This window comes from Eptesicus fuscus, chromosome 15, assembly GCF_027574615.1.
Source record: "Eptesicus fuscus isolate TK198812 chromosome 15, DD_ASM_mEF_20220401, whole genome shotgun sequence".
NCBI lineage: Eukaryota > Metazoa > Chordata > Mammalia > Chiroptera > Vespertilionidae > Eptesicus > Eptesicus fuscus.
In genome coordinates, this window is record NC_072487.1 from 61,107,616 (window position 1) to 61,129,846 (window position 22,231).

General features: G+C 38.0%; 1 protein-coding gene across 3 annotated transcripts in view; it reads left to right on the top strand.

Moving 5' to 3' along the window:
* The window catches only part of MUSK (muscle associated receptor tyrosine kinase), a 74,685-nt gene extending 65,146 nt beyond the window's left edge, over positions 1-9,539 (top strand). For 2 of the 3 annotated variants that reach the window (XM_054727569.1, XM_054727568.1), the window contains 4 exons: positions 4,923-5,124; positions 5,638-5,829; positions 6,958-7,106; positions 8,233-9,539. In XM_054727569.1, coding sequence (XP_054583544.1) covers positions 4,923-5,124; positions 5,638-5,829; positions 6,958-7,106; positions 8,233-8,915 — 1,226 coding nt within the window. In that variant the 3' untranslated portion in view covers positions 8,916-9,539. Of the gene's footprint in view, positions 1-37; positions 62-4,922; positions 5,125-5,637; positions 5,830-6,957; positions 7,107-8,232 lie in introns of all 3 variants that reach the window. The other variant, XM_054727567.1, reaches the window with a different exon arrangement.
* The last annotated feature ends 12,692 nt before the right edge of the window (positions 9,540-22,231 follow it).

Below are 22,231 nucleotides of genomic sequence, written 5' to 3' on the forward strand. Positions count from 1 at the left end.
GCTCACTTAAAACAGATTTTTATCCTTTCCCCCTCAGATTTTAAAAAAGAAAACCTAACAAGTAAGTAATTTGTTGTGCCCTTGAAACCTTCTGTGTATGTAAGTGGAGTTGTGCATGTGTATTTACACTCATACTTCATAATGTCCAGAACAGAATCTACAGGTCCTCTCCAAGGCAGTCACCAGGGTAAAGCATGAAGAAAAATCATTGGTCTCAGCTTGTAGCTTCTAATTAGGCCATGGAGAGCAGCATATTTAGTGAATGATACAAATGATATCTCCTACCTCAAGATTATTAGCTTGCTTGATCCCTTACATGGCTATAAAATACACCAAATTGAAAATGTCACTTTTGACTTTGCATTCATGATTTTTGTATCAGCTAATTATCTAGAGTGAAAACAAATATCTTTTTATTCATTGAGCCAATTCACAATCTTTACTTGTGACAACAGGTCCCTCTTTTGGAAGATAGGTGTGTGTTTTTAAGACAGCTAATTTCCAATATAAGGTTTACAGGGACAAATCAAATTATTTTAAAATGGCTGTCTCAAAACTCCTGGGAAAGAATTCAAAAAGTTTTCTTGAAAAGGGATGTCCTAGAAACTAACTTATATCAGAGTGCTTTAACCTACAAAAATGCAGAAATCTTCAGAATGATACTAGAAAAGTTTTTCATGTCAGTCAGCTTCCTCTGATTTGAGTGGTCTGAGATTTAAATCATATTTAGTTCCTGTGATACATATTCCAAACCTAATCACCTCTGCATTTGGCTAAGAGCCAGCACTTGATTTTATTGGCTTACTTAAAGGACTAAGACTTAAAGTATTTTTTAAAAAATGAAAGAAAAAAGAATGCTACTAGCTGCAACCGAATGCCTCAGAGTTTTTAAACAAGAGCAGTTAGGGAAAACCAAAAACAAAAAATCTATTCTGAAAGCCTGTCAAATTGTTATTCCCAAATTGAAGGATGAAAAAGAAATGTTTCTAGTCTTTGTCCTAAGTAGTCCAAGTTTACTTTGATTGGACTTTTAATTGTTGACTGAGGTCTATGTTATCCTTCAACTGTTTACTCATTTATCCATTCCAGTAGTTCACTGAGGGTTTACTGTGTGGAAGGGGCTGACCTTTAATCCTAGATTAGATAGGAATAACATGCACAAAAAGCACCCATATTTCTGCCTTTTAAGCCAATTATAAAGATATAAGTATGAATTACCTACAAAAACTCATTTTCTATTCTTAAAAAATCAATTTTAGAAATGAACAAGACAAAAAACACACACAAAAAACAAACAACAGTGGTGGCTACTGGAAGAAAAGGGGGTTGGGGTGAGGTTATAAAGGGTAAAGGGGGTCCAATATATGGGGACAGAGAGATTTGCCTTTGGGTGGTAAAAACACAATGCAATATACAGGTGATTTATTATAGAATTTTACATTTGAAACCTATATCTAACCTTACCTATAGACACTCCCCAACTCAATAATAAAACTTTTATTAGTAGATGTACTTTTAGAAAGGCATCACAACTGTTTGGTTTGGGCCCTGTACATGTTATTCTTTTTTTAGAGAATACTATCTCTCCATCGCCATACACACACATACACCTTCAACTGGTATTGCCTGTTCACCCTTTATATTTAACTTTGTTACTTACCTAGAAAATGTATCCTGTATGCCTAGGCCAGGAATGGGCTGCCCCTGGATGTTCACAAGCATCCTGTTCTTAACATTCTTATAACACTTTTTACACTTTATTATAATTACCTGTTTACTAATTTTTCCAAGTTAAATACTTTTAAAATATTTTTTTATTGATTTCAGAGAAGGGAGAGATAGAAACATCAATCATAAGAGAATCATTGATCGGATGCCTCCTGCATGCCCCCTACTGAGGATTGAGCCCACAACATGGGCATGTGCCCTTGACCGGAATAGAACTGGGACCCTTTAGTCCAGCGGTTGCCAACCTTTCGAACCACGGACCACTGGTTGGTGACCGCTGCTAGTCCACAGGCCAATGCTCTATCCACTGAGCCAAACCAGCTAGGGCCAAGTTAAAATAACACCAAGATGTGTCATGTTCACTACAGTATTCTTGATACCTAACAATCAATATTAATTTAGAGGATACATTAATGTTTGGATGAATGAGTTAATAAAATTCCCCTGATGTCCAGAGGAAAAGGATAAAGAGATAAAATGATGATGAGAAGATGCCCGATAGTGTGGTTCTGTGGTTGCGCGTCGACTCTGAAGGGGTCATAGTTCGATTCCCTGTCAGGGTACATGCCCAGGTTGTGGGCTTGATCCCCAGGAGAAGAATGCAGGAGACAGCTGATCAATGATTCTCTCTCATCATTGATGCTGCTATCCTTCTCTCACTCTCTCTTCCTCTCTCTGAAATAATTAAAAACATTTTTTTAAAGTCATGTTGAGGAAAGAAACTTTAAAAGGAAAGAAACTGGAGTTCCAAATTGATTATTTCAATCCAAAGATATAATTAATGTCACTCTAGGAAAGACCAGAGCAAATAGATCAGAAACAATAATCAAGGAAAAGCAAAACAAAACTATCCCTAAAGGAAGAAGTAATTAAATGCATAAAACAAAACTATTGTTTAAACTATGTCAATTCTTGCATTTAAAAATAAGTCATCCTAAATTATCATGGATTATCCTCTTAATATGCCACTGAATTCTATTTTCTGATATTTTTTAGGAAAAGCTACCCTTATATTTACTAATGAAATTACACTACAAATTTTATGAATTACATTACATTCCCTTGCCTGTTAAATATAGTATGAACTGCTCGGTAAAATACAGATATAAAAATAGTCACTTCTCCCTGTCTTTTAATGATTGCCCCTTCTTTATTATTAGCAGCAGGTTTCACTCTCCAGTTTAGGCCCCCCTCTTTTTTCAATTAAATTCAAAATATCGTGGTAGTTAACTGGTTACATTTCCTAGTTATAGCTATATTCAGATTTTCTAATTCTTCGAATTTAATAATTAATATCATTTTCCTTAAGATTTAAAAAATGTAATTATTTTATTTTCATTGACCTTTGAATCTATTGTCTAATTCCTTCATCATTCCTAATTTGTATGTTTGTGCCTTTCCTATGTTTTTAAAATTAAAATTCCATTGATTAGGCTACTTAATAATGTTTATAAGGCCAACTATTCACCTATTTTAAATTCTATCATTTGTGGTATATGTATTCTAACTTATTAATTTCTGCTTGTATATGACTGTTACTTTATCTTCTATTTTCCTTTGTTTTCTGTAGTTTTTGTTTCCTTTCCAAAGTCTGGGGATAAATGTTTAGTTCTTTCTTTTTTTAATCTAATGGAAAGAGATAATGCTATGAGTTTATTATTTAGCACAGTTTTGGCCAAATTCCATACCCCCTATTAGGAAGTCATTTTCTAATCTGTATCTATGGCTACTTTTTACTCTCTGATGGAAAAGATACTGAATATATTTTCTTTTCTTAGATGTCCTATTGGATTTTATTTATTTAATTGCATTTTGGTCAAATAATAGATCTGCATAATTTCTGCTTTTTAATTTTATTGAGATTTTCCTTGGTGGCCTGACAAAAAGATCATGTCTGTCACTTTTCCACAAATATTTCAAAATAAGGTTTATTCTCTCTTTTTAGGTTATAAACTTCATTCTTTACTAGTAAAACTTTCCTGTTGATTATATTATTAAAATACTCTGTATCCACATTCTTGTCTTTACTTAATCAATTAAAAGAATTTAAAATATAATTAATATGATTGTTTTATAGATATCTAATGGACTTTGCACTCTACTGAGTGATATGCATATGGCATCTTTTGGTTTCCAGCAGTAATGCAGATTTCGCCTCGTTTTTATATTGCATAGACCTTTTCAATGGGAGTTTGACAGTGGTCAATTTTTAGATGAACTAACTTTTGCTCATTTGTGTCCCAAGTTTTCATCTTCTTCCATTAATTTTATTCTGTTTGTAAAACAACAGTATAAAAGCTCAGCTTTAGACAACCCTGACTTCAAGTATAATTTCATTAAAAGATTTTATTTAATAACAAATTCCACAATTGCTGTCAGGTCACAAACAATATGATGCATTGGAAAGAGCACTAAGCCAGGATCTGTTGTAGTTTTTTTTTTTTTTTTATGAACAACAATTTGTTTTGCTTTTATTTATTATTATTTTTCATATTATTGATAGTATTACAGATATCTCCCTACCCCCTTCACTTCCCTCATCCTAGCTCCTACCTATTCCCCCAAGTCTGTATTTTTTGGTCTTGACCAAAAAAGTTTTTTCTCTAAGTCTCATTGTTAAAATTCTACGCTCCTATAAACTGGATTTACTTTCAACTGGACCTCACTGGATACTTACAATTAGACTTTATAGATATACTAGGAGCCCATTTGCAGGAAGAATCCTGCAAGCGGCCACTGCGGCCGTGCGGCCGCTGCTGCATGCATTGCCGCTGCCACCACCATTGCGGCTGCCGTGCCTGCACCCATGCGCCCTGCCCCACCCCGCCCCGCCCGCACTTTCTCTCTGGCAGCCACCTTGCTTTCTGCTTTTCCTCCCTCTTCCTTCTAAGTTGTCTTCAGTCTTCACTAGTCCTTCCCTCAGCATATGCAAATTAACCGCCATCTTTGTTGGGTAATTTGCATACTCGCCCTGATGGGCTGGTGGGCGTGGCTTTGGCTGGTGGGCGTGGCTTGGGCGTAGCGAAGGTGCGGTCAATTTGCATATTACCCTGTTATTATGTAGGATAACCTGGGAGAATCTGATACATAAAAACTCATTCTTAAAATTAAATTTAGTTTACTGATTACTTAAATACAAAAATTGCATCTTAAAAGTTTAAGGATGAATGACAAGCATTATTGTTTACTTTCAGCATTCCCATCAATGACGTCCTCAAAGCCGAGTGTGGACATTCCAAATTTGCCTTCCTCCTCCTCCTCCACCTTCTCTGTCTCACCTGCATACTCCATGACTGTAATCATCTCTATCATGTCCAGCTTTGCAGTATTTGTGCTTCTTACCATAACTACTCTTTATTGCTGCCGAAGGCGAAAACAATGGAAAAATAAGAAAAGGTGAGGTTCTAGTTTAATCTAACCACATGTAGTAATGTTTTAAAACCCCGATATTTAATATTGGAATAGGGGATGGGAGATGGAATACATATTACTGCCATGCCAATCTTCTTATGACATCCATGGCATTGCTTTAAAATTAAGCACCCCACCATGATCTTTAAAAATATCAGTAACTTTTTGCATAGGATCACATGTCCTCAGGTTGACAGTTTCAGCACATAGAAGCTAAACAATAATTTGGAAGAATATGGCTATTCCTGCTCCCATCTTCCCCCTCATCTCCATTGCCACTGCTAGACTGGACAGTAACAAAACTCCTGAAAAATGTGACATTTGACTCTAGACCAAACAAAATACTTCATTGCTCTAAAACTGAACAATCTTTGGCTGTCTTAGTATAATTTCTTTTGTTTCCTACTAAATGCCAAATCTCTTTAGAACATAAGTCTGAGTATAAAGATCTCACCTGAGCCTGAGCTCCTTACTGATCTTACCTGTCTTAACCTGCAGAGAATCCGCAGCAGTGACCCTTACTACTCTTCCGTCTGAGCTCCTGCTGGACAGACTGCATCCTAACCCCATGTACCAGAGGATGCCACTCCTTCTGAATCCCAAATTGCTCAGCCTGGAGTATCCAAGGAATAATATTGAATATGTGAGGGATATTGGAGAAGGAGCATTTGGAAGGGTCTTTCAAGCAAGGTAAAAAAAAAATGTTAAAAAAATCTCTTCACTGAAATATGTTGTGTCTGAAAAGTTACCAGGCCAGTATGTATAATAGTTATTACCAAAGGAATTAATTCTTCATGCCATCAACCTTACTTGAATTGAGAACTGTACTTTTAATCTAAGTAATTTCCCTCTCTACTGGAAAGAAGGGTGTGAATATATAGGGAGAATCTTCATTTGTATAGTGTTCAAAGTACAAGTGATCAGCGAAGTTTAATTATCTTTCCTTTTTAGAAAATAATTTTAAATACATTTTAAATAATTTCTTGCAATGTTCTTAGTAAATAATTCTCAAATATACTTCTCTTCCATTTTCTATTGCTATAGTCTCCACTTTGTTTAAAGTTTACTTTGAACTAGTTTTTCTATTTAAGCACTCAGGGCCTGACCTGTATAGGTATTAAATAGATGTTCTTAGAATAGTAAAACAGAAAAGGAAAAAAAAACGTAATGAAAAAATGTCAGAAAACAACAAGCTTGAGAAACAAGTATGCATTAGGCTCAATGCCAGCCCTTTGTGTGAACTGGAATAAAATATCCTCTCTGCATGATGCCGCTCCACAAAACTGCTGGGCCAGAGAATGGGGACACCAATTATCACTTTGACCTGGTGCTCTTGGGTGGGACACAACTTTACATCCACTCAAGGTGGCCTTGGGGGGGAAGTTTACACGTTTAATGAAAATCTCACACAAATACTTATTAAAAAACAAAAATATGCAATGTATCATTGTAGGGGCTTTGGGGACATAAAGATGAATAAGTCATGGTCCATACCTTCCCAGAATATAGGTTCTAACCAGAGATTAAGGGGTTAGGATGGTAATGATAATCCCATTGGGTCTGTGGTGTTGTAAAAATTCCTATAATTTATGAATACTGCACTTTTCAAACTTAATCTATATTGAAAATAGCCCCAGTAATTTTTATCAATTGAAGTCAAGGAATTTTAAATACAATTTACTTATTGGCATCCTCTTTGATTCTGAGGCTCTGGAAAAGGCTGTATAAATGGGGGGATGTAAATAAATATGCGACTATCTTTGATTTCTTTCTAAATAAATGAACTTTGATTTCTTTCTAAATAAATGAACCTCCCAGGGCTCCAGGCTTACTCCCCCATGAACCGTCCACTATGGTGGCAGTGAAGATGCTAAAAGAAGAGGCTTCAGCTGACATGCAAGCCGACTTTCAGCGGGAGGCGGCCCTCATGGCAGAATTTGACAATCCTAACATTGTGAAACTGTTAGGTATGAGTATATAAGTGAAGAAATTTATTGTATCAGAAAACAGAGGCTTTGCCAGTTTTTCCTCCTTCATACCTCATTTGTGCCTTTTTGCTTCATGCCTTGACCAGAGAAATGTCTCTGTTCCTTCCCATACACTAGATTCTGTATCAACGAGTGGAACATCTCATTAATTCACCTCAGTTTTTAAAAATTGGTTTTTTAATATTTCACAGAGTACAATGTTGTCATTTCTTTTATTTTCTTTCTAGTACATAGAAATATACTGTTTGCTAATGTCCCTGGAATTAAAAAGTAACCCTACAGTAAATAAGCCAAGATAATAGTGTTTTTATTTCTCTTCCTTATTGAATGGAGACTTTTGATTATTGCCTAAAATAAATAGATCTAATAATCTATTTTTATGGTGATGTAAAATTGTGCCCAAATGATCTAATATTCCAAGTTGCCCAGTTTTCCCTCTCAAATGTAGCAAGATTTTAAGATATGAAAATGTCCTCCTGATACTAATTCTAAGACTCTTCATGTTAACATTTTTCCTTTCTAGCGTGAATATTGTAAAACCTAAATTTCAGAATGTTTTACGGCAGCAACCTGAAAACTTCATCTAAGATCTTGGGATTGTTTTTGCTATTCTTTCCAAATTTCATGCGACACCTTCCTTACTATCCTTCTTCAGAGAAGCAGAAACACAGAGGGATTACTTACATATTCAAACACCCATTCATAAACTCCTTCACCAAACACTGAGTACCTGGTCTACCAGACATGTGGTTGGTTTGCAGAATTTAAAGAAGACGTAATCTCTAATTTTAAAATGTTGGGGAGGAAAATTTCAAATAAATGGATGTTTATGACATAGGATAGTAAGTACTATGTTAAAGGATGATAGAAGAAAAACCTGACACTGGAAGGATCAGGAACTAAGGCACCCTATGGGGAATGATAGATACCTGCATCTTATTAGGTAAATAGATATTTACACAAAGAGATGGGGTCCGTATTCAACTATGAAGCTGTCAACAAAAAGCCAGGGCCCCATATTTCTGATGTGGTCGCTTGCTTTTAGTGCTCTTTCAAGTGTGTCGCTTTGGAAACCCAACCTAACAAAGGATGCTATTTGTTCCAGGTGTGTGTGCTGTGGGGAAACCCATGTGCCTGCTCTTTGAATACATGGCCTATGGCGACCTCAACGAGTTCCTCCGCAGCATGTCGCCTCACACAGCGCACAGCCTCAGTCACAGTGACCTGTCCCCGAGGGCTCAGGTCTCCAGCCCTGGGCCCCCGCCCCTCTCCTGTGCTGAGCAGCTTTGCATAGCCAGGCAGGTAGCAGCTGGCATGGCTTACCTCTCAGAGCGCAAGTTTGTCCACCGGGATTTAGCCACCAGAAACTGCCTGGTGGGTGAGAACATGGTGGTGAAAATTGCCGATTTTGGCCTCTCCAGGAACATCTATTCAGCAGACTACTACAAAGCTAATGAGAATGATGCAATCCCTATCCGTTGGATGCCACCCGAGTCCATTTTCTACAACCGCTACACCACAGAGTCTGACGTGTGGGCCTACGGTGTGGTCCTGTGGGAGATCTTCTCCTATGGCCTGCAGCCCTACTATGGGATGGCCCATGAGGAGGTCATTTACTACGTGCGAGATGGCAACATCCTCTCCTGCCCTGAGAATTGCCCCCTGGAGCTGTACAATCTAATGCGTCTGTGTTGGAGCAAGCTGCCTGCCGACAGACCCAGCTTCGCCAGTATTCACCGAATTCTGGAACGCATGTGTGAGAGGGCAGAAGGAACTGTGAGTGTCTAAGGTGGAAGATGTGCAAATAAAACACTACCATTTCCTCTCAGACTCTGGGAGCCAGAGGAACACAGTGCCGAGGCCCAACAAAACCTAGGTAGAAAGAACAATAGTAGACATGAGTAGCATGTCATTTGTTTCTGGGGAAAAACAAAGACCGCACAGAACTCAGATAGGAGCTCAATCTATTGGAAGTTAATGATTGGAAACACAGGCTAGGAACAGGTCAGATAACCAGAGATAACTACTCTTCCTCATGGGGGATGTCTGCATTACATATTGTACAGGAAAGAATGTCATCTGCTCTGTTCCTGAATTAGCTGGCAGCAGAGGAAGACTCTGCTGTATTACATTTTAATACGAAATGCGATAGAGAGCTTCATTTTCAGGAAAGCTAATTCCTGTCCTTTCTGGTGTAGCTTCATGTACGATATTTAAATAAAACACAGAAAACTAAAAAGAAGAAAAACACATTCATTGTCTCCCCACCCAAAGATGGATGTTTGGTTTTTTATTGAATTTCTTCTTGCATTTTATGCATATTTTTATAATTGTCCGTGATCTACAGAGCTATGGTTTACTTTATCAATAAGGGGTTTGTAAGGAATAAAATGAGCAGTCGGCAAGTCTTCATTCTTACTGTGACTTTTAGTTCCTTTTTCTGTCTTTGTGCTTCTCCTCCTTCAGATGTTTTTCCTTTGTATGCACTTGTCATGAATTTACTCTACTTATTTTGTTCCTAACATTTTTCTGAAAAAAAAATGTTTTTGAGTTTTATAAGTTTATCTTTTTCTTTAAATTTTTATTGGTATCTTTTCATTTGCTTTCATCTTTATTTCTTCCGCTTTCAAGGACTTTCTGTCCTTTTTCAGTTATTTAGCTATTTTTTTCCTTTTATTTCTTATATAAAGATAAGCACTCTGGCCGAAATAACTTTCTAAATAACATTGTGGACTGATATTATATACCTTTTGCAAAATATTACCATTTGACTTTGTGTTTACTTTTGAAGCCACATATTTCAAATCTGTCATTCATTAATTTTATTGCCACAGTCTATTAAAGCTCTTAAATAATATGGGATTTCACAAAAATGATCTTATGGCTTTGAGTTATTTTAGACCTGATGTTTTTGTGCCTTTTGACATTTTTTCCTTTTAGAAACCAACTTAATAGGCAGTAGAATTAATATAATGTTGCTTACCAACTTTCTGCATGATAACCTATCTTTTTACATTTTATGATTCTTTTAAAAATACTCTGGGACTCAGATTCCAGTGGCGCTAGATTTTTCAGTGGAGCGTCACACAATATATCTTTATTTAAGACCAACATGAATGATCTGAGCATGAACCCATATTCTCCTAAGAAGCAAATAAACAGAGAAGAGGAAATAGCAGTCGACACTAAACCTGCTTACTTTCATTTAAACTAATTGGTAGTTAGGCAATGGAGAAATGGTCTGAATTCTTGAAAGCAGATTTTCCACGTCTGCCGGAAGGCTCCACCTGCAATCTCCAAATCCACCTTCATGCAACAACTTGTCATCTTTGCTGGAAAACTTCCCATTTCTTATTCATAGTCACTCCAGGCAACCAAGACAAACACATAGAAATTACCTGAGACTTTGTCCTATCCTTCACCCCTGAGATTCTACCAGTATTACTTTCTAAAATCCTCCTGCTCACATTCCCTCCTCTTCAATTTGACTGCACGATACTCAAGCTCTATCACTGCCTACCAGCCTATTATCTAATCTTCCTCCCGTTTTAGGCCAGAGCAGATTCCATGGGCTATAACAATGTAAGGACCTGCCTATTCCTAGTTCTGATTCATAAATAGAGAAGTAGGAAGTTAGGATGGAGACCTAAGTAGGGAGGTGCTTTACATAAAAGTCCTGATTATAAGTTCAAATTGAGTTAGATACCCAAAGGGCTCGATAAAGAATAAGGTTACAGCATGAGTTCAAAACAGAAAGCCAAGAGGCCAACAAAGCAGAGAAACTGGAGAGGGCCACTGCAAGTCGAGAGCTTTCATGTAGATACCCAAGTCATATTTTAAATGGTTCACATATGTGTGTCACATATGCTCTGCAAACTTCAAAGGTGTCTTCTGGTTTCATCAGCTGAGAAAGTTTTATCATAAAAGAAAGACATGGAAGTCAAGCCAATCAGAAAAGCTACCCACAGAAAAGCAGGTTAGTACAGTTCCTAGAGTACCCACCATGTGGCCTGTACTGTGGGTGTCATGTTGGCCCTCAGAGCCAGGTTTCCACAGCCTTGGTTCTACTGTCTGCCACGTTGAGCTAGTCTCTGCTGCCCTCCCCACTGCTCAATGAGTGCCCCGACTTCCCGGTCTCTTTCTCCTGGCTTCCACAGCCTCCCAGGTTCTCGGTCTGTGTGTGTTTTAGGCTCTGATATTCAAGAAACCAAAGCCAAAAATGTTATAGAAATGAGGGGGCAAGCAAGTAAATATTATGTAACCATTCAGCTTCATTAAAAATTTAAAATGATTAACATCTAAAGATAACAAGTACAACTCCCACTATAGTAACAGTTATAATAAAAATAGCACTGACAGCATTTATTGAATGCTTACCATGTATATTCTAAGGACTCTAAATATATTAATTTAAACCGCACAGCATCCCTGTGTCATTGGTACTATCATCATGCCCACATTTTAGGTGAGCAAACAGGCACAGAGAGCCTGTGTAACTGGCCCAAGCACACAGAGCAACAGAGCCTAGTGTCTGACCAAAAGAGGCTGAGCTCTCAACCGCCATACTGTGGTGCTTCAGTTTACTAGAGAGGGAACCTCTGTGACTATAAAGAGGTGATCTGTAATTTGCATGTGGTTTCAGAGCACATACTCTACCCCTTTTATTATTAACTTCATATCCAAGTCTTTTTATTGAATAGCAAAAAAGTATATTGTTGCATTGTCAATTTAATCAGAAAGTCAAGTAGATGGCACATTTCTTTTTGTTTCCTCTAAATGTATTTCCAATTTAGGTTAAGATCACTGTTATTTCTTTAATGCTTATCCCAAGGTTCTGTATTGAGGAACATGGATCCATTACTTACCAGTACTGTCTTCTCTTTTAAATAAATTTCCCATTGTAAAATCATTGTATAAACTCAAAAAGAGAGATGAGAGAGAGAGAGAGAGACTCTTCATGCCATTGTTAACAAGTGTCAGAACAGTGTGAGACACCAAGTCATCTTGAGTGGTCAACTATCAAGCATGGCAAGAGTACCAGAGTATATCACGTAACACACACACACACACAAACACACACACACACAAAAAAAAAGACAATATTTTTGGGATTGTGATGGAGCAGAAAAAGAACACTTTTTCTCACTTTGTAGTGTATTATGAACCTATTCCATGTCACAAAATAATCTTTAAAATGTCCAATTTGATTTCTAATATTCCATTTTATGGCTATACCATAATTTCGTTTTTTCTTATTCTTTAACATTTGAATTTTTCTAATTTTCACTATTATAAATTGTAATAACCATCCTTATTTGGACATGGCCATAATTACCTCTTTATGTAATTCTGAGGAAGATAATGTTTGGGCTAATGGCATGCACAATAATAAGGCTTTTGTTATGTATTGTCACATTCCCTAGAAATAGGATTCTCATTTCTGCACTGCACAAGAGATCTCATAGCCCTAATCACTTGCTGACAGAGAATTAATTCTCTATTTTTAAGAAATATTTAGTTTACCAGGTTATAGAAAAACTAGAGGCCCAGTGCGGGGGGTGGGGGGGCCCTCAGCCCAGCCTGCACCCTCTCCAATCTGGGATCCCTCTCATAATCCAGGACTGCTGGCTCCCAACTGCTCACCTGCCTGCCTGCCTGATTGCACCTAACCACTTCTGCCTGCCAGCCTGATCACCCCCCTAACCACTCCCCTGCCAGCCTGATCGGCACCTAACTGCTCCCCTGCCGGCCCGATTGCCCCTAACTGCCCTCCCCTGCAGGCTTGGTTGCCCCTAACTATCCTCCCCTACCAGCCTGGTCACCCCTAACTGTCCTCCCCTGTAGGCCTGGTGCCCCCAACTGCCCTCCCCTGCTGGCCCGGTCACCCCTAACTACCCTCCATTGCCAGCCTGGTTGCCCCCAACTGCTCTCCCCTGCAAGCCTGGTCCCCCCCCAACTGCCCTCCCCTGCATGTCTGGACCCCCAACTGCCCTCCCCTGCAGGCCTGGTTGCCCCCAACTGCCCTCCTCTGCCAGCCCAGTCACCCCTAACTGCCCTCCCCTGTAGGCCTGATCCCTCCCAACTGCCCTCCCTTGCAGGCCTGGTCCCTCCCAACTGCCCTCCCCTGCAGGCCTGATCACCCACAACTGCCCTCCCCTGCTGGCCATCTTGTGGCGGCCATCTTGTGTCCACATGGGGGCGGCCATCTTGTGTGTTGAAGTGGTGGTCAATTTGCATATTGCCTCTTTATTATATAGGATATCTCATTTTAATTTTGTTTTAATTACTAGTGAGGTTGAATTTTTTTTGTTCCTAGGTCATTTATAGTTTTTATTTGGGGAATCATCTATGATTCCCCATTTTTCTATTGTGTTATTCATTTTCTAACAAGGAGAAAAAAGTATTTATACTTTCACCTTAAAATAATGTTTATAGAAGACCTTTGAACAACACGGGATTGAACCGCACAAGTCCACTTATACACGTATTTTTTTCAAAAAGTACCTATACTGTTTTCTATGCAGATGGCCGACTGTATGCATTGATCTATACAGTTTCCTATAGGATATCTGAGCATCCACAGAGTTTAGGTTCCGCAGGGGGTCCCACACCCAGTAGCCTCATGGATACTGAGGAACAACTTAGGTATTGGGGAAGTCAGAAGTTATACATAGATTTTTAACTGGTGTGTGTGTAAGAGAAGGGAGGTGTCAGTGCCCCTAACCTGCTCATTGTTCAAGGTTCAACTGTACATTTTTAATATAAAAGCGATAATTGTTTACTTTTTAAAAGAAAAAATAATAAGCAATAATATATAATAATAATATACACAATGTATAATAATAGAGAAAAAATAGCAATCAGTGGTAACTAACATTAATATCAAGACAAGTATTCTTTCAGCCTTTTTCAGATAGGTAAATAGATTGATAGGTAGATAGATGATTGATAGATAATTTTCAAACAAAAGCGAGATCACATCATTGTATTATTTCAAGCTTTGTTTTAATCACTAAATATATCATTAATATCTTCCATGTCAACAAGTATTAAATGGCTAATGAGTATTCTATTATATGGACTTAATATAACTATTATTTTATTGTTGGACATTTGTTTTATTTCTATCTTTCATTATAAAATATAATGTTTTGGTAATTAATCCTGTTGCTAAATTTTGTGAGCATCTATCTTAAATTGTGATTTTTTTTTATATGTAACTCCTAGAAATGGAATTTCTAGACCAAAAGGTCTATACAATGTTAAAGCTTTTAACATAATGAGAAATTACCTTCCATTATTTTATCAATATTATACATCTTTCAGTCAAATACTAGTAAGTCCGTTCTTTCAAAGTCACCAAAATTGAGCATTAGCATTTTAATCATTGCCAATGTAGCTTAAAATTTTTATTTTGTGGTATATGCTTTATTTCTTTAAATAAGGTAAGGTTGCATATTTTTTCAATGTTTTGGAGACAATTTATTTACCTTTTGATTTGCCTCCTACTGATGTTTTTCTTTCTATTGGATGTATTTTTTTCTTGTTGCCTTAGAAAAGCACTTTATATATTAAGGAGCAAAATTTTGTTATACATGTTTCACCTACTTTTATCATGTTAAAAATATATACTTCTACTTGTATTTCATTATAAGATTTTATTAATCAGGAAAGAATGCTAAATTTTCAGTCTGTTGAGATGATTGTGGCTTTTTCCTTAATTAATCTGTTAATATGCAGAAATGTATGAATTGATTTCCTAAGAAATATCTTTGTGAGAATAATCTCTCTTTGGGTGTGTCATATCAATATTTTAATTTGATACCAAATCTGATTTGTTAAAATTTATTTGCACCAATATTTATGAATTTATAAAATTAAAAGTTTATTATTTCTTCTCTATTAGAGTTTGGTGTCGGCATTATGATAATTTCAAAACTTAGGAGTTTCTCTATAATCTTGATTACTATATATATATGGCTAAGAGACCGGCTGACCGGCTGACCGGCCAGTAGGTATGATGCGCACTGACCACCAGGGAGCAGATACTCAACGCAGGAGCTGCCGAGCGACAGCAACTTTGCAGGGTGCCCTCTCGAACTCCGGGACCCCTCGGGGGATGTCGGACTGCCAGTTTCGGCCTAATCCCCACAGGCCAGGCCGAGGGACCCCACCTGCCAGAGGGAACCCACTCACTCTGCAGATGTCCTTTGAGCCCCGGTGCTGCTCCAGGTGCAGCTGGATGGGGAAGGACTGCGGGGGGGTTGGCTCCAGGGCATGTCCGGCCTATCTCACACAGTCCTGCCCTGCCGGCCACCTTCTAATTAATTTCCTTTCAATGTGCACAGATTCGTGCACTGGGCTGCTAGTTTTTAAATAATTGTTATTTATTTGTAAAAGCAATACATACATATGGTTTATAAAAAACAAATTTGGAAGAAGGGTACAAATAAAAAAATAAAAGTTCTCTTCCTATTCATTTCTGGTCCCACTTCATCCATTTCTGGTTTCAGTTCTTTGATGATTATTACTGCAATTCTAACGAACAGGCTTGAGTCTTCTTCTTAACTGATCAATTTAAAAGGGTATGTAATATCTCCCTTCCTAACAGGTGGGCATTTTACAATTTTATTCAAACCCCTTCTCTACTTCCTGAGATTTGTTAAATTCTTATTATCACTTATATTGTTTTTCATAACTTTAAAAGATTTTACTTAAAGGTTACACATTTATTCTGACTAAGATACAGTTAGAGCTCTCACACTTCCTTTCACCACTTTTTCCCTTTCCCTACACTCTACATCAGTCAGCAATACACCTATTTCAGTGCTGTCAGTATCTACAACATTTGCATTTTGTTATTCAAAAACTTAAGACTTGGGTATTAACTATAGGTTGATCCTAATTATGAAAAAAAGGATGCAGAATAGCTACAATTGTGTAATTATGTAAATATTTATGTATTGCCAAGTAAATAATGAACTTCAGTTATCTTAATATGGTAATATTGTTGAATCTCCCTTAATTCTTTATTTCCCCTATTTCATGGATGTAGTATCACTTAAAATATCAAAGAATTCTTATACTCTGTTCTGATTTTTACATTTTTTTCTCTCTCCTCTTTCTGCCTCTCCTCTTTCCTGCCTTTGTTTTGCATAAATACTTGTTGATCTTTGATTTACCATATGTGATTACAAATTAGAGTTGTATGGATTCATATTGGTGGCAGGAGTGGGGTTCCTTTGCAGTTTTTTTGCATGTTTATGCATCAGGGCTTCTCTCTTCAGTGGGATGGCTCCCTGGGAGCTTTGCACATGTGGTTTGTAGGAAGGGTATAGGCAAGACTGACTTAGAACCCCCCAAATTGACAAGATAATGAAAGACTCTAAGGACACAGAACTTCAATATATTTCACTCCTGGAGAGAACTGTTATTCCTTCATCCTTTTCATCCCCTGTGAGAGTCTTAACATTCTCCCCATATTCTACTTGACCTCCCTACTTAGGTTCATGGCTCACCTCAAGGGCCCTTCCCAGGCAAATCTTCCAATCTACTCAGAAAGCATTTGGGTGCCACAGCTGGTAGTGAAACCTTGTGGTCCACGTGTTCTATATACAAATGTCTCACTGGCCACTCTGACTGACCACTCACAGGCCATCCCTGCTCTCTGTTGATTCACAGCCTGGTGTCTTTATTCATGTGAAACCACTTCTTACCTCCCCTGACAGCTGGCTCATGTGTACTGCAGGAAGCAGTTTACATTTTCTGTGCCCTGCATTATCTCTCTATATAAAAGCCTAATATGCAAATTGTCCCCACATGAGTTTGACCAGGAGACCGATCGCTCGCTATGGCATGTGCTGACTACCAGGGGTGGTGCAGAATGAAGGAAGGCCCCAGCTGGCAGCAGGCAGCTGGGGAAGGGAGGCCCCAGCCTGCAGCCGGAAGGCCCCAACTGGCTCTGATTGCCGGCCAGGCCTAGGGACCTTACCTATGCACGGATTTTGTGCACCAGGCCTCTAGTTCATGAATAAGAACACTAAGAGACTTTCTGCTTTCCAAATATTTGTCAAACTCCTGGCACTTAGATTGGCTCCAGCAGGTATATAGATTTATTCTTTCTTATTCATATACAGTCCTGTCACATCAGTGAATTCTTAAAGCAAAGGAAAGGGTTCAGTCTACCATTTTGATAAAGAATAGCTGAAATAGCTTGGGAATTATCTGCTCATTCATCCTTAATCTTCTTCGTTCTTTGTTTCCTCCCTCTTCCTGCCAGCCTCTTAATATTGGAACATACCACACACAACTTAGTCCTTGGGCAGCATCTCTCTTTTATCTATGCACGCCTTTAGTCATCTCATCCGGTTGTAGGGCTGTAAGTACTACCTATGTGTTTATTTTTAGATCAAACCTCTCTTCCCAGCTTCATACTCACATTTCAAATTACCTATTATAGACAAAGCTTCAAATTCTCCTCCCCAGAGCCTGGTTCTCTGCTCTACGTATTTCTATGTGTGATCTAGGAGCAAAGCTGAAAAGATGCCTTACAGCATTGTGTTGCCTTTCATGTCAGGGAGGAGTCCCAGAGCCTCTCCAGGATGAGTGCCCACTTCGTGCACTAGTGCTGATGGCTCAGATATGATTCTCAAGCGTGCATTTTATGTCCATTTTAACAGCTATAGCCTCTCCCGTTCTGATTACAGCTGGCCGATATTCACCAGTTTTTCTCATGTGCCTTCTATCCATTCCTGATTGGTGGTACTGATATGGATGTTTCCTCTTTAACATGACCTATGTGTTACTCCAGGAGAATCTGGGAGGGGAGAATCAGTGCTGTGCTCATTCCTTATTGTGGGGAGGATGTTGCCCTGTCCTTGTGGATTCAAATCTTTACAACAGACCTGTTTCAGGTCACCACTCTTACTTGCTTCACGTCTATTTAAGTAGCACAGTCACCGAGATACAAACACTTATAAGTCTGTATTGTGGTCCAGATCGCCATAAAAACAATGGCACCTCTCATTCTCCCAGTGACTTTCAGTGCTGTGGGTCATTCCATATGCTGAAGGGTCAGAAACTACATCAGCAGCAAAGAGTCACAGGCATGAGGGTCTGATTAAACAACAGAAGTCTTGGCCAGTGCAGTTTTTATAATTACAAACAAAGCTACACGTGACTAGATATTTGCTTTGCCTTCTAAAAGATCATGTCATCTGCGCATAAAGCATAATAAAGGTGAAGGAAAATAATTACACGACTTGTAAGCCGTGTCTTCCTTCCTGGTCCCTCTTAATTAAAAACTTTTAAGAGATTCAAAAGGGATGTTTTTTTCTTATAAGCTTTGTCATCATACCTGTAATTACACAAGTAGCCATCATGACTCTCTTTTCAAACCACAGCCTCTGGAAAGTATACACCATATTTAGAATTTTGCCCATAAGAGGAGAAACCACCTGCACTAAGGTTATGTCAGAGAGACGGTAACCACAAAAAACACCAGACTTAGATATACACTATCATTTTCTGGGTGTGCGCTTAACTATTTAGAGCTGTGATTAAAATTAGAAGTGTTGGCCTGACACTGCACCATGGTCGTTAGTATAATGCTCCTTGTTATTTCAATTGATGCTTTACTCAGCATGGACTAAACATATGATTTTATGTTAACTCCAGTTTTGCTATCTTGTTCTTTTACTTATTGGAACGTATTCTATTTAAGGAATTAAGGAAAGCCCATTGAGTGCCAGGGCTTCATTCATTTTATCTTCGCTCATTTAAGTCACCTTCCCACTCAGAGCTCACCTTCTCAGGAAACTGTCAAAACCACCTTGGCCCACATCACTCTGCTCAGGCCACGTTATTTATGGCAGTCTGAACAAAGAGCCACTCTGATTTCAGTCATTCCCCAAAGTACTCTCAGAAGTGACAGGCAATGAGCAATACAATGAGCAAGAGAAAAACTTACAGAATAGTGTTACTGAGAGAGCGAAAAAAAAAAACCCAACAGAGGTAAATTTAATTTCTAGGAAGGCAGAAAAGAAGATCAGGAAATGTTTGAGGAGTCATAATTTTTAACATAACTTTTAATAATAAGCCTCTTTCCTTTGTTTTGTTTTGTTTTGTTTTATCGAAAAAACATATTAATCACCGTTGTGGGGTTTGTTTGTTTTTTGGCAGACAAACCCAGTTTCCAATTATGAGATCAGTTTTGCAAGGTTTTTACGAGAACAGTTTTTAATTTTTAAACATGAAAATTTTGGGAGGAAATATGCATCTACTCATCCAATTTTAGAGAAATTTGGAGAAAATTCGGGGGGTTTTTTTTAATGAAAGATTTCTTTCCTTATTGCAGTAAATGTGGATTTTTCTGGCACTTGCCTAGAATTTACCATTCCAGGGTAAATCATTATATCTACAGCACAATCAGCAAGATGCTTCTAAGATATCATAGCTCTAAAGAAAAAAACATTAATCTTTTGACATGAACCTTTTATAGTTAGATCCTATACTTTAAAAATCTACACTTGGATTTCCCCCCCCCCCCACCCGCCCCCAAGATTGCCTTGTATTATTTAGTAACCTGCCAGTTTTGCATTAACAATAAATTTGGAAGATAATTTTTATATTTTAAATATAAACATTTACAACATTATTTTAATGGTTCTATACTAAACCATTATATGTTGCATAAGTGTTATCTAGACACTCAGCAGGTAGAGTGGTGAAAGGCATGGACTCAGGATGAGTCCCAGCAATTTACTTAATGCCTCTGTGCCTCAATTTTCCTCACTTATAAACTAACTAGAGGCCCGATGCACGAAATTCATGCAAGGGGCTCGGCCCTCACAGTGTCTGCTTCGGCCGGAAGGTCATCTGGCTGTCCAGTCTAATTAGCATATTATGCTTTTATTATTATAGATAGTAATAACACCTAGTTCATAGGTTGTTGGAAGGATTAAATAGGTTAATATGTGGACAACGTTTAGGAAACTGCCTGATATACAGTAAATACTACAAAGGGCTTTGCTAATATAATTGCATCTAATTTTTGCTATGATACAGAAAGATGCCACCTCTATCCTTAGAAAATAGTAAAAAGATACATGCAAGAATATACTAGTAGTAACAGAACTAAAATAATTGGGTCAGACTCAGTAAAAAATTTTAGGACTTTTAATGTATGTTGCAAAATTACATTCCAGAAATCTTGCAACACTTTACACAACCAATAGCAATTTATGAAAGTACATGTTTCTCATATTCTGGTTAACTTAGAATGCCATCAAATTTTTATTTTTAGCTGGTTTGATAAGGGAGGAACTTTATCTCTTGTTTTAATTGATTTTTATTCCTGGAGACATTGTGGATTTTCTTCACATATTTTTATCAACTTATTTTGTTCTGTTTTTGTTTTTAAATCCTCACCCAAGGATATTTTCCCATTGATTTTTAGACAGAGTGGAGAGAGGGAAAGACAGAGAGAAATATTGATGTAAGAGAAACATATTGATTGGTTGCCTCCTGCACGAGCCCCGACCAGGGCCCCGGGCCGGGGAAAAACCTGCAACCGAGGTATGTGCCCTTGAACCTGGGACTCTTCGGTCCTCAGGCCGATGCTCTATCCACTGAGTCAAACCGGCTAGGACTGTTCTTTTCTTGAATTGTCAAGTGTGTTCTACTTCTTTCCTACTGATTGTCCTTCATCTGTTTATTTCTAGTTTTTTGGAGCTAGACTCCCTTTAATAATCATTATCTGTACTTTCATTGTATCAACTTCAGATCATTTTTCTCTGTGATAGGGTATATGTCTTAATCTGATTTTCTAATTTATTACATCTTTTATCTAAAGGCCCCAATCCAAGTTTTACTGTTTCTATTGCATTGTTTTATTTTAATTTTTATTTAAATATTTTTAATAGGTAATATATTCACTTGAGTTAACACCTAAAGGTAATATAAATCTATACTGCAGACTTCTCTTTCCATGAAGATGAAGCACTTTCCTTATTCTACCACTAAATACAATCAAACCCCCTGAACACCACATATAAATCCAATATAAGGAGACTGTGAAGGGTGGAGAGAAGAGGGAGATCAGCTAGGAAGAACACAGACCCAAGGAATGACACAGTGGTGAATTCCCTGGATTTTCCTTTTGCCTCAAATATCTCAGACTTGGCACTGAAGGAGCTGGCAATTCAGAAACACCAATGGATATATGCCCAAAAAAAGCTCTAACTAAAGCCTGCTCTCTTTAGCCAAAGGACTAGGAAAAGGGCAGCTTAGCAACACAGAAAACTTTTAGACAATAATTACTTTCTCTAGCCAAACACCACAGAAAAAACTGACCTCCACCCCACCCAGGCCAGCAATGGCCAAATGGGGGCCTAGATTTCCACCCACACCCATTTATAAAAGGTGTTCAAACTCCTTCAGGAGTGTATCAGAAAAGACCAAGTTGAGTCAGGAGCTAAGACTTCCACGCCCACTGGGTTCTAAATGTGTGTAGAGGGAGAATTTAAAGCAATTATATAAAAGTTTCTACACTTCATTTGAACTCCTAGGATGTTGACGCCAGTAGACCATAAATTACAAATATATAAGATAATACCTACAGTAAGCATAACAGAATTATACCAAGAGATATACTTTAAAACACTTGATAAAATTAAATTATAAAAAAAAATGTTTAAGTAGCCCTAGCTGGTTTGGCTCAGTGGATAGAATGTCAGCCTGTGGACTGAATGGTCCTGGTCAAGGGCACATGCCAGGGTTGCAGGCTCGGCCCCCAGTAGGGGGCATGTAGGAGGCAGCCAATCAATGATTCTCTCTCATCACTGATGTTTCCATCTCTCCCTCTCCCTTCCTCTCTGAAATCAATAAAAATATGTTTTTAAGCCTAACCAATGGACACAGTCACCAGGGGGGGTGAGGGCATGAGTGGGGGGTGATGGGGGGCAACAGGGGAATAAGGATACATATGTAATACCTTAATAAAGAAAAAAAGAAAAAACATATTTTTAAAAAATGTTTAAGTAACCCATAGGAAGTCAGGAAAAAGAAAATAGGGAAACCAAACAGAAAGCAACAAATAAAATAGC